Raw genomic sequence first — 12175 nt, forward strand, 5'->3', positions numbered from 1 at the left:
ATGATAAAAAAGGAAACTAACATGCTGTCCACATAATGATGTCCCATGTAAAAATACAGTATTTCTGTGCTGCATGATTTAGGATTATGGCAGGATAGTGCCAAAGCCACTTGAAAAAACAGGGCAATTAGCATCTGACTCAGAAAAGCTGGTCTTACCCAAATGCACCAAAAAAAGAAAAAAATCAAAATGAAATAAATTTTTTCTTTTAAGTAACAAACACTCTTGTGGTGCAAATCTGCAAGACGGAATTCTGAATTGTCTGGATAAATACATTGCTTTACAAAAAGGTAAAATACACTGTTTAAATAAGCTAGATGTGCATTACTACCATATTCCATTATTTTTACTAAGTGTTAACAAAATGTCACAAGGCAATTTAACAGAGAAGAAATACACTTTCAAAACTCCGCATCTCTTTTATACCAAATACCAAACACCTAGTTCCAGTAATCAACTTACTAGGCTTTTTAATGTTACCTGGGAGAAAAGCGGAAAAAGAACACTATTACAACCTCCCAGTAATCCTCAGGTATGCAAGAGAATGATGTCTCACACTGCAGAAACATAAACATTCTTACAAAAAAAATGTAGTTGACCATATCCATGGAAAATTTCATCAGATTAATGCTTTTTTCTTGGCCTCTGTTGCAACGCACTTCTGAGGCAGGATAACCAGGTTAATTGTTAACAGATCCCTGGGAGGGGGGACTAAAGCAAAATGATGCTAAATAACCAATATAACAACAAATTCCTTTAAAACCAAAACTGGAAAAAAAAAAAGGTAATGGATTGGAAAAGGGGTGTATAGCTCTTCTGGAGTGTATGATCATATTAAGAGAGGAAAATTTGAAAGAGAAAAAGAGAGAAAAAGAGATAGGAGAAAAGAGAGAAAGATATTGCCACCCGTGGCTCCAGCCATGCATGGGTGATGATGGTCTGTGGCTACAATACACAGTCCTGGTCCATCAGAGGTGAAGGCCCGCATAGATATAAAAAATTGGGAGTTTATCCAGTAATGCCCCAATCTCTCCTCCTGGACGAGGTCTCAGCATGCACAGTCTTCTTTCTGAAGATTTTGGAAGTCTAGTGGCATCAGGAGTCGGGGTGGGGTTCATGGTGTGTGTCTATATGTCCCAGTGCCTGGGCAAAGTTTCTGAACAAACTTTCTGAGTGGCTGCACAGTGGTGGCTGCTGGTACGGCAAAGAGACTGGCATTAAAACAACCTGCTACCCTGCCTCTACAGGATCTATTGCTTAACAGTGATTTCTCCTTTTATTTGAAAACAGCCTGTTGAAGGCAAAATTTAGCTGTGAGGTCCAAGCAGTTCACTACAGCCTCTGTGAAGCCAGAGGGATCCAGAGTATTTTACAGCCTCTAAGTTATGTAATATTTGCAGGAAAATGGACACTTGGTGAACAATCTATATTACCAGCTGTGAAAGAAGCCTTGGGCTTCTCATGGGAAGAAGACTTGGTTTGTGGTTGGCAGCTGTGGACTTGGGCTGACTTCCCATGGGAATGGAATTAAGTTTGTGGTCAACTTGAGCAGACTTCCCATGAGAATGGAATGAGTTTATAGTCGGTAGCTACTTCGTGTTGTGGGGTGGGAGCTGGTGTCCAGGTGCAGGGTGTCGGCCCTGTACCTTGTCCAATGGACGTGGGGCATGGACTTGTGGACGGGCTGGGCTATCCAATCCCAAGACTTTAATCCTGCACCCACAAGGGTACAAAGATGCATAAAATGTGCACTGTGTGTTTAATAAACAATTCATTGCTTAATCATATTGGCTGTTTGTGATGGATTTGTGCTCCTGCCATCATTACTAAGTGAGATACCATCTCTGCTATTTCTGCCATAGTTATCTACCCACCCAAGTCAAAAGTCAACATACAAAAAGGTAGTAAAATAAATCCAACTAGACACAGAGTTTGTCACAACTAGGACAATCTAGAAAACTGGAAAATATTTTCACTTACAACTAAGCAGGTCAGAAAACTAAGATTGATGAAGGAATCACAATAAACCTAGAAAATCACACCATTTCATAACTGACATGTAAACAGTAAACTGAAAAACATCAAATAATATGTTACCGTTAGATGTCAAAAAGCAGAAACACTTTTTACCTTTTTTCAGCTTTATTTTCAGCATGGAATAGGAATCAAATATTCCTACCTAGACATAGCAGCAGTAGGTCCAAAATTCTTAACCAGTTTTAATCAGCACCATTCACCTGTAACTGACTTTAACTGAAATTGATAAGCATTTATGTTCCATCTGGATTCCTCACTACTATCTCAGGAAGGATCCAACTCAGATGAAGCATGCTGTACTATACCAGAAACACTGTTCAGTGCTATTTTAAGAATTAGAAAAATCAAATTAATCTCAGAATCTGAGGTTTACTCTTGTGCTCTAAGTCACCCAACCACAGAACAATCAAAGGAGTGATCACACTTATTAAAATATAAAATTACCGGTTCTCGCTGCTCTCCTGGAGCCAACAGAACTGACAAGTATATACTTCCCAGATCATGGTCAGGGTAATGAGGATCCTTCAGACTCAAGGTAACATCTGTCTGCCTAGGAAACAAAAAAGTACATATTTATTTTGATTTCCATTGTTTTGATATATGATGGATATATTTCACAGATAATGGAATTTCTGAATTATGAGAATTAAAGGCATCTCCATTTATAAGAAACTACTTAAAACTAGTGTCACAGATTTGCCCTACTTCTACTTCAAAGTGTTTCTGTCTAAATGCTCATAAAAAAAATACCAAATGCTTTTACTCATGAAGTACTTACATGTACTGAAGTAATTAAATCAGAACTGTGATTTTAATGGATTAAATATCAGAAAAAACAAAGTCAAACAGCAGGTAGTTATGCTGTGAATGAAGATAGCATAAAAACAAGATTAAAGTGGTTATAAAACTAACCGCTCCACAGACACTATAAAAATGTTGTTCGTAATCAGCTAATATATAAACTTTCAGAATAAAGCACTTTCCTAACCCTATGTGTTTTTCCTTGGTTAGTTTAGTACGTTTATGTATAAACCCTGAGATTAGCTCAGTTGTTTAGAGCACGGTGCTAAAAACACCGAGGTCAGGTGTTCCATTCCCATATGGGCCATTCAATTCACAACTGGACTCAATGATTCTTGTGGGTCCCTTCCAATGCAGAATATTCTCTGATATAATTATTTTCTAGCATAAAGTTCTATTTGCAATTCCCATAAAGTTCTATTTGCAAAAACATGTATTAGCAGATAGCCATACAGAAATATTCTGCAGGCTTGTTTGTGCCATACCTGTTTAATTCCAACGATGTCAGATCCAAAAATGCTGAGCCAATGAAGTCATCTTGAAGTCCGAAGTCATAGTCAAATACCTAAGATGCACAGGAGCATTTTTCAATACTAGAAATCTTTTTTCTATTGAGCTTTTCTGACTTTATGAAGTCAGTTTCATGGTTCTTGAAACCCTTTTTCCAGAGTTATAGCTTCATGTTTCTCACCTGTTAAACCACGATTACCTAAAAGCAACCTGAAACTTCCTGGCCAGAAAATCAAGCTTGAAACTGCTTGTTTAATAAGACTGCATCACGTAGAGACATTGGTGTATACTACTATTAGACTACATATGTGAACAAGATCAATTTTATAAAAAAAGAAAGCATTCTGATAAACATTGGCACTGAAAGAAGGAAGATCAAAAGAACACCTAAAGTCAAGCAGAATCACTGATTTGCTATACATTGATTCCTTTATCAATTCTGAAAAATGGAAGCAGGAGGGCAGGATATGGTTATGAAAAGTGGGTTATTACAGCCTTATTACTTTTATTATTTATATATATATAAACTATATATATATTTATATTTATATTATTATTTATATATATTATTATTTATACAGCACAATATACATATTACTTGCATTAGTATTAGGAATAATATAATTGTACATTTTGAAGGTTGTGTAATTTTCTAGGGTAAGAAATATTACAATTAAGATTAAAATTTAATGGATATGTGTAAGGAAACAATGGCATTTAATAATCTACTATGAGAACCCTGCCTGCTAATTTCCTACCTAAAGAGAGAGCATCTGGACAAATTTACTGATATCCAGACAGGAATTTGTGGCCAGTACATTGAATAGAACAAACTGAGATGGGTTACACCTTCCTAAGTCAGAAGAAAGAACAACAAATCAACTTTCAAGGCAAATTAAAGATTTTTTTTAAGCATTGTCATGAGGATTTATGAGGACCAGAATATACTTTCAGCTAAGTAAGAGCGAGACTTGTGAACGCTTTGTAAGGAGAACATTTAACTGAGATATGACAGGGCTAAGTACAAGTTCTTCAATTTTAATGCAAATATTTCAACTATTGTATTACCGAAACTCATTTCCAGGAGGTAAAGAGGTTCATCTTCCACAAATACCTTAATATGGACTGCATTAAGACAGCAGTAACAGAAATCCTATGGCCCAAAAGCTACAACACTGCTGCAGGACTCAAAGGGTTTGAATGCAAGTATGTGAGCACAAGTCTCTCACATGCATTGATCTACCTTATGCACTCTCACATTTTCTACATCTATTATTCATTCTAACTGGAAAAGAAAGCAAATGATGAAATCTCAGTTTATGGCGCAAAGTCAAATTATTTCCTCCCTTTCTCCAATTCTACAAATTACCAAGAGGGAAACTAAATAAGCCTTTTCAGCTGACTTAGTAAAATTCAGTCATGTCTTAGAGTATCTGAACAAGCTATAAAACTTGAAATACTTCACAAGCGTGTTCAGAATGCAACCATGATAAACATTATACCACTTGACACAGTTTTCCTAGGGAAAAAATAATTACATACACACCTATTCCCTTGTTACCCTACTGCAGGGTTGGTACTTGGCATAGGTAAACCAAAACTGATAGCTATGTTGCAAGTGACCTTTTTTGCATCTTCCTCTCTCTTTCACCGTACTGGGCACCTGTTCATTCCTTTTGAATCACTAAGCATAGTAACAGCAGGAAAATGGCATTTGAGAATTCTAATTCAATTTCAGGCTTTTCTAGTAACGATGTACTCTATCTGAGGAGAATATATGAAACACAGGACAGATTAATACTTAAAGGCTGTTTAAGTGGCATTCATCTACTAAAAAAATCTACAACTCGATATTTCAGTTAAAAAATCTGTCACAAATTTTAGATTAAGACTGATACTGATCTAAACATCATATAATTTCATATCAATTCAAAAGGATTACACAGGTAAGACAAGTTTCCTACTTTTTCAAGTATTTGTGATGTATGCATGTTCTACTTAGAATATAAGACTACAGTTTTTCTAATAACATTTTTTAGAACTTAATTTTTTATTTTACACAATTATTGATCACTTTTGGATATAGATCACTACAAACTACAAACTTTTCTGGGGCCAAAAGAGCAACTTTCTGTTCTATGCATACAAAACTATGATCACAGCTTTTCTAGTTCCCATTCCATATGGACAGCTAAGTACTACTAGTGGCAGTGCTGCTTATTACTCTGTGCTCTTTTTGATTTAAACTCAAGCTATTTGTTATTTCAGAATAATAAATGCCTTTAATATCACAAAACCACTTGTGTTATCTTAAGGAGAGCTAAAATATAAAAAAACTTAAGAGAATAAAATGTTACGAAATACAGAAGCAAATCCACTGTGTTCAGTACAAACTGAAAAATTAGAAAATTTAAGAGAATCAGGCATACAACTTGACAAATTCTTAAATAGACCTCAGCAAAGAATTGTTTCTAATGCAAAAGATTATGCTTCATATCAGAATTATGCAATATTTCCATAAATAAAAGGGATGCCATCACCATGAAAGTTTATTTTCTCTGTCCTTCTGCTAATAACACACTAAAAAATACAAAACAATGATGACCTGAAATAAATAAAAATACCTATATTTGCCACTTTTTAAAATGCTGATATCATTATTCTACAGACATAATTGAAATAATTTTCACTCTAAATAGTCTTTAGCAATGCACTATTGTACAATAAACTTTTCAGGATACAAAAATCACAAAATTAAACTCTTTCAATAACTCTTCTGTTGTAATTTGTCCGATATATGTAAGATAGTGTCCTACCTTTATATACAATGGTTCTCTTGGGTTATCTATAAGAATGTTAGCTTTTTCTTCCCACACAGGATTGAGGTTCTTGTGTACTGTTTTACTTCTAAATACTTCTTTCCCTCCAAGTTTGAACTTGACATATGGATCACTGGTTCCTGTTAAAGACACATATACTATTAATTATATATTTGTAATACAGTAAGGCAATGGAGACTAAATTACTTCAAACAGAACTACATGTAATTTCTATAGACAGTCAAATTGAAAACAGCATCAGATGAAAGGATTTTTTTACTGTCACAATCTATTATTTTCCAGGGTGTCATTACTCAGGAAAATGACTCTGTTAATATCAAATGGGTGCTTGCATCACTTTCTGTTGCTTGCAATCCATTCCCAAAGTCACACATGAAATACTGGCTACTGCAGTGCTGGTTTTACTTAACAGAACTATGTCTTTCTTAAGGCTAGGATATTATCTTAATGCAACCACAAAATTAGATTATATAGTTAATATTACTCCTGTATAACATTAACCTAATTATCTTGTGCCTTTTAAAAGACATATAGACACCACTAGCATAACTCTTCACTGACTTTAATGTGTCCAGGCTTCATCTTCCATAAAGACTCACTTCCTACAACACTCACAATGAGAAAATTAACTCTAAAGCAGTCCATAAAGTTCTCAACATGCTTCTTGCAGCGATCACCTACTCACCAGAGAGCACAGGTCTAAGCCCCCCAATACAACTGAGTAAAAATTAAGTGTGACCAGAAAGACAACCCTAAAGGGTACTGAAAGAAAAATGTTAAATATAGCATGAACAGAGAATACATGGAATGTGGGTCTGGTGTCACAAGGAACAACTGGTGGAAGGAGGACTCCTGGGTGGGCACCAAGAATAGCAGTCTTCCAAGAGCACATCTGTGACTAATTGGTCAAAGTCTATCTTAAAATAAACAATAACTGTAGCAATAAATAACAGTTGCATCTTCATGAACAGCAGTAAAATTATAAGACAAGACTTTTTTTTTTTTTTTCTTTTTTTTTTTTTTACTATTAAGGCTTTCCAAAAGCCTGGTATATTTTAGAAGTTTGCATTTTCATCTACTGGGAAATACAGTCATTTGCTTTTCTTAAAACTGCAACACATTCTTCTAAACATAAATTTGGAGGGTAAGACTGGAGCTCTTTGCATTATTTCATTCAGCCAGAAGATGTCAGTATTCTCCACCTAAAGTTATATCTCCCTTTCAAAAAGCTATAGAAGTGGAAAACCTGGGTCTCATGTGACAGCGTTAGAGTCATTTCCATCCATAATTTTTGGGGCAGAGTTTCAGTGGCACAAAACTGTTTTGTCTAGCATAACTAACTTGTTCCTTGGTTATTCAAGTAGTAGTGGTGATTTTGAAGGCAAAGATCAGATATTTTAATTAATTCTGTGTAACGTGAAGAATATTTTGAATATGGACACCACGGGGTGGTGCACCCATCCCACTGCTCCTCGGGACCACTCTACAACCTCAGGAATCCTGTTAGGCTTAGCCTTTGTGTAAACCGTTTGGCAGTGAAGCACCAGGAAATCTTGCATGACTAAGGTAGGAGAGGGCAAAATCAGTCATCCCCCGACAGCCTGCAACATCTAAAGAGAGAGAAAAGGATATTAGCTTGTGAATTGGAAGGGTTGAATGGAGAGGTTTGAAAGGGGAAGGGAATAAGAGCAGGCTCACTAGACATGAGCCTGGAGGCAGTATGCCAGTGTTGGGGGTGAAATCAGTAGTCCAGCTGAAGTGCATCTATACCAGTGCACACAACAGGGGTAACAAACAGAAGGAGCTGGAAGCCACTGTGCAGCAGGAAAGCTGTGACACAGTGACCATCACAGAAACATGGTGAAACGACTGCATAAGTGGAGTGCAGTGGATGGTCAGGAGCTCTTCGTAAGGGACGGGTGAGGAAGGAGAGGTGGTGAAGAAGCTCTCTACATTAAGGGAGCATTTTGACTGTACAGAGCTCAAGGATAGTGGTGATAAGGTTGAGTGCCTCTGGGTAAGAATCAGGGGAAAGGCTAACAAGGCATTCTGGTGCGACTGTTACAGACCATCCAACCAGGTTGAAGAGGCAGATAATGTATTCTGTAAGTCGCTGGCTGACGTTTCATGGTCACCAGACCTTGTTCTTGTGGGAGATGTTAACTTGACAGTTGTCTGCTGAAAACAGAGTAGAGAGGAGGCAGTCTAGGAGGTTCTTGGAGTATGTGGAAGATAACTTCCTGTTGCAGCTGGTAAGTGAGGCTACTGGGGTAGTGCCCTGGTAGACCTGCTGTTTATGAAGAGAGAGGGGCTGGTGGGAGATGTCGTGATCAGAAGCCATCTTGGGCATAGTGATCACGAAATTATAGAGTTTTTGACATACTTTAAGAAGGAAATCTTAAAGATGCAGGAGTAGGATGTCCCTATGTGCTGAAAGATGAGCTGTCAGGGAAGAAGACTGGCCTGGTTGAACAGAGAGTTTTGCTGGAACTCAGGGAAAAAAGAGGGGTTATGACCTCTGGAAGAAAGAGCAGGCAACTCAGGAAGAGTACAAAGATGTTGTCAAGTCACGTAGAGAGAAAATCAGAAAGGTAAAAGCTCAGCTAGAACTCAATCTAGCCACTGCTGTGAAAGATAATAAGAAGTCTTTTTGTAAATAGATTAGCAACAAAAGGAGGTCCAAGAAAATTCTCCATCCTTTATTGAACATGTGGGGCAACACTGTCACCAAGGATGAGAAAAGTCTGAGGTACTTAATGCCTACTTCACCTCAATCTTTAACAGCAACACCAGTTATCCTCATGGAAACCAGTCCTTGAGCTAGTAGACAGGAACAGGGAGCAGAATAAACCTCATGCACAGGGGAGCTTGAGATTACTCCCTCATAACTTGTGCTAGTGAGATGGAAAGGATGACGCAAAAGCATTTATGTTCCTCTACGGTATTTCTGCCCTTCACTCCATATGACCAAAGTCAAACTACTGTTGGAATGATACAGCTTTTCAGATATTTGGGTTTAATATATAGTTTTAATTAAACTTTTAATTGGTTGTTTTAATTTATCATAAGTTGTGTTAGGCTTCATATCACTTTTAGTCAGCATATAGCAAAAAATTGTTATAAGCTACTTTTGTCAGAACATAGTTTGGGAAAAGTACTAAAGTACTAAAAAAGTACTAAAGTACTAAAACTGACAAAGTTTTGTTAAACTTTGATATGCTTCAATGAACAAAGCCTGAGAGAGAAAGATGTATTGCTGGACATCTGGAATGCACTACCAAGGACATTTTGCAGAAACCAGCAGATAAAGAAAAGAAATAACGAGAGATTCAGTATATGTCCAGGAAGGTCCCTACCAGAGGAAAAAAAAAAACACTAAAAAGACTAAAGATGTCAACTTACTTAGCATAGAAAATTAGTGAGAAATTAATAACCATTAGAGGGTAGAATAGTAACTAATGAAAGAGAATTATATAACGAAGAACCAATGAATAATAATAACTTGTTTGTTAAAAATGTAAAAATAGGTGAAAAAGTATTGTATTGGTGTCTGCATGGAGAGAGGATTTTTGTTGGCCACATACACACCCTATGCTGCAAATAAACTAATGTCTTGCTTTCTAACACTAAAACGACAGTGTTAGAGGGTTCTATTATTCTCGACAATTTTGGGGGTATTTGGCAAGAATTTTTGGTACTCTGCTGGGACAAAGCTTTTGACTTCGAAAAGTGGGGATACTGCAGAGGAAAGCGAGGAAGAGAGAAAGAATGCATGCTCAAGGAATCCAGCAGGGGACAGTAGATAATCATTTTCCATCCACTAACTTGGCAGGATCTTAAAAATTAAGTTTAAAGGAAGTTACTGATCAGTTATTAGAGATCATATATATGTGGAATGAAAGACTATTCCAAAGGCAATTATGCTATTAAAATTATATTAGATAAAGCACAAGGGGGAGGCATGTCCAGCTGACCCCTAAACACTGAGGAATGAACTGGTGATTTTTGTGGTGGACACAGGGCAGTTTATTTTGTTCTCAATATATGTATAAGGGCTCTGAGCCAAAATACTATAAATGCCACTGTGCAACCAGGAAAAGCAAAACTTTGCCATTTTTTCCAACCTCTAAAAATTCCACACAGGTAAACAGTGGTTAACACATCAATTTCTACATATGCCTGAATACCCAGTGGTTTTGTTAGGAAGAGATAATATTTGAAAATGAAAAAAATACAAGTATCTAATTTTTTATAGTAAGATGCTGTTGGACGAGGATTTTATGTTGTTACAACAACCAAACACAACAAAGGAAATCCCAGAAGAGGTGGGAAAAGCTGTTATTCCATTGGTGTGGGCCTTTGGAATTCTGACGAGATCAAAAGCAGCAGAGCCAGGGCTGAAAACAGATGTCAGACTGGTATGGCTGAAACAATATCCTTTGGAATTAGATGCCGGACAAGGGTAAGAGGCATTAATTACTAAATGTGTGCAACATGGATTACTAAGGGAAGGTAAGTCAAAATATAATACTCTCATCTTACTAGTAAAAAGCCGCATACTAAAGAATACAGACCAGTACAAGAGCTACTAATAAAACAGTGCAATACATGAAGTATTAGCAAATCCTTATATATTTCTAACCACAATTAAGGTGTCTGATGAGTGGTTCACTGGTTTGGGTGTTAAGGATGCTTTTTTCCGCACACCCCTTGCAACTCTAAGTCAATCTCTGTTTGCTTTGAATGGGAGAGTCACCAGACAGGATGTAAAACCCAATCAACATAGACTGTCCTCCCACAAGAGTTCAAAAACTATTGAGAAAGTTGACTTCAGCAGGGGACACTCCAATAGAAGATCCAAACTGGGCACTATTCACAGACAGTAGCAGTTTTGTGCGCAAATGAGAGCGGAAATCCAGGTACCCAGTAGTAACCCAAATGGAAGTAATTGAAGCTAACCTGTTCAGTGTTAAAAGCTCAGCACAAAAAGCTGAGCTTATCACTTTGCAGCAAGCCCTAGAATTGTCTGAAGGTAAGAACAATTGACTGATTCTAAATGTACATTTGAAGTAGTACACACCCATGGAGCTACCTCAAAAGAAAGAGGGCTCCTTTCACCACAAGGATCTCCTATCAAGTATAGAGACCTCACTAAACAACCACTGGAAAGTGTTCAGTTACCAATCAAAGCGGATATTATGCACTGTAAAGGTCATCAGTTTGGAAACACACCAATGATGTTGGAAATCGACAAGCAGATAAAGCTGCTAGAAAGGTGGAACAGAAAAGCATCCTAGTAGTTACTCCATTAAAATGTGTGATTCTTTCAGATGCAACCTTGGAGTACCAGGCCCAGAAAGAAAAGCTAGCTAAAACTTTAAAATCCCACATAAATTCTGAAGGATGGTGGGTAACAGCAAATAGGAAAATCATAGTACCTCAAGCAGTGATGAGACAAATAGCAGAAGATAAGCACACTGAAATACACTGGGAAACAGAAGCTTTTATTAACAGCTTGAATCGCAAAGTACTTTGTGTAAAAATGACAAGAGTTATCCAAAGCAAAATATCCAATAGAAAAAAGGGGGGGGCAAGGAAAACCTCCATTTTTTGTTGCACATGGAGGGGAACATAGTCACCAAAGATGAGGAAAAGACTGAGGTATTTAACACCTTCTTTGCCTCAGTTTTCAACAGTAAGACAGGTCGTCCTCAGGACAACTAGCTTCTGGAACTGGTAGACAGAGGCAGGAAGCCGCATAGTCCCCTGTAATCCAGGAGGAAACAGTAACCTGATGAGCCACCTGGATCCTCACAAGTCTATAGAACCAGATGGGATCCATCCTAGGGTGATGAGGGAGCTGGCAGAAGAGCTTGCCAAGCTGCTCTCCATCATTTACCAACAGTCCGGGCTCTCTAGGGAGGTCCCATATGATTGGAAGTTGGTGAATGCCACGCCGATGGACAAAAAGGGCTGCAAGGAGGACC

At 37.4% G+C, this 12175-nt stretch overlaps 1 protein-coding gene across 6 annotated transcripts in view; it reads right to left on the reverse strand.

Moving 5' to 3' along the window:
• MCTP1 (multiple C2 and transmembrane domain containing 1) overlaps positions 1-12175 on the reverse strand; it is a 177412-nt gene that overhangs the window by 141636 nt on the left and 23601 nt on the right. For all 6 annotated transcript variants that reach the window (XR_003570587.1, XM_027878239.1, XM_027878247.1 and 3 more), the window contains exons 5-7: positions 6165-6307; positions 3324-3403; positions 2482-2587 (exon numbers count right to left, since the gene is read on the reverse strand). Coding sequence is in view for 5 of the 6 variants with exons in the window: in XM_027878239.1 (XP_027734040.1) it covers positions 2482-2587; positions 3324-3403; positions 6165-6307 (329 nt within the window). In the remaining variant the exon portion in view is untranslated. The remainder of the gene's footprint in view (positions 1-2481; positions 2588-3323; positions 3404-6164; positions 6308-12175) is intronic.

This window comes from Empidonax traillii, unplaced genomic scaffold (genome assembly GCF_003031625.1).
Source record: "Empidonax traillii isolate 1590-97213 ecotype Southwest subspecies unplaced genomic scaffold, ASM303162v1 scaffold4:size3804566, whole genome shotgun sequence".
NCBI classification, from domain to species: domain Eukaryota; kingdom Metazoa; phylum Chordata; class Aves; order Passeriformes; family Tyrannidae; genus Empidonax; species Empidonax traillii.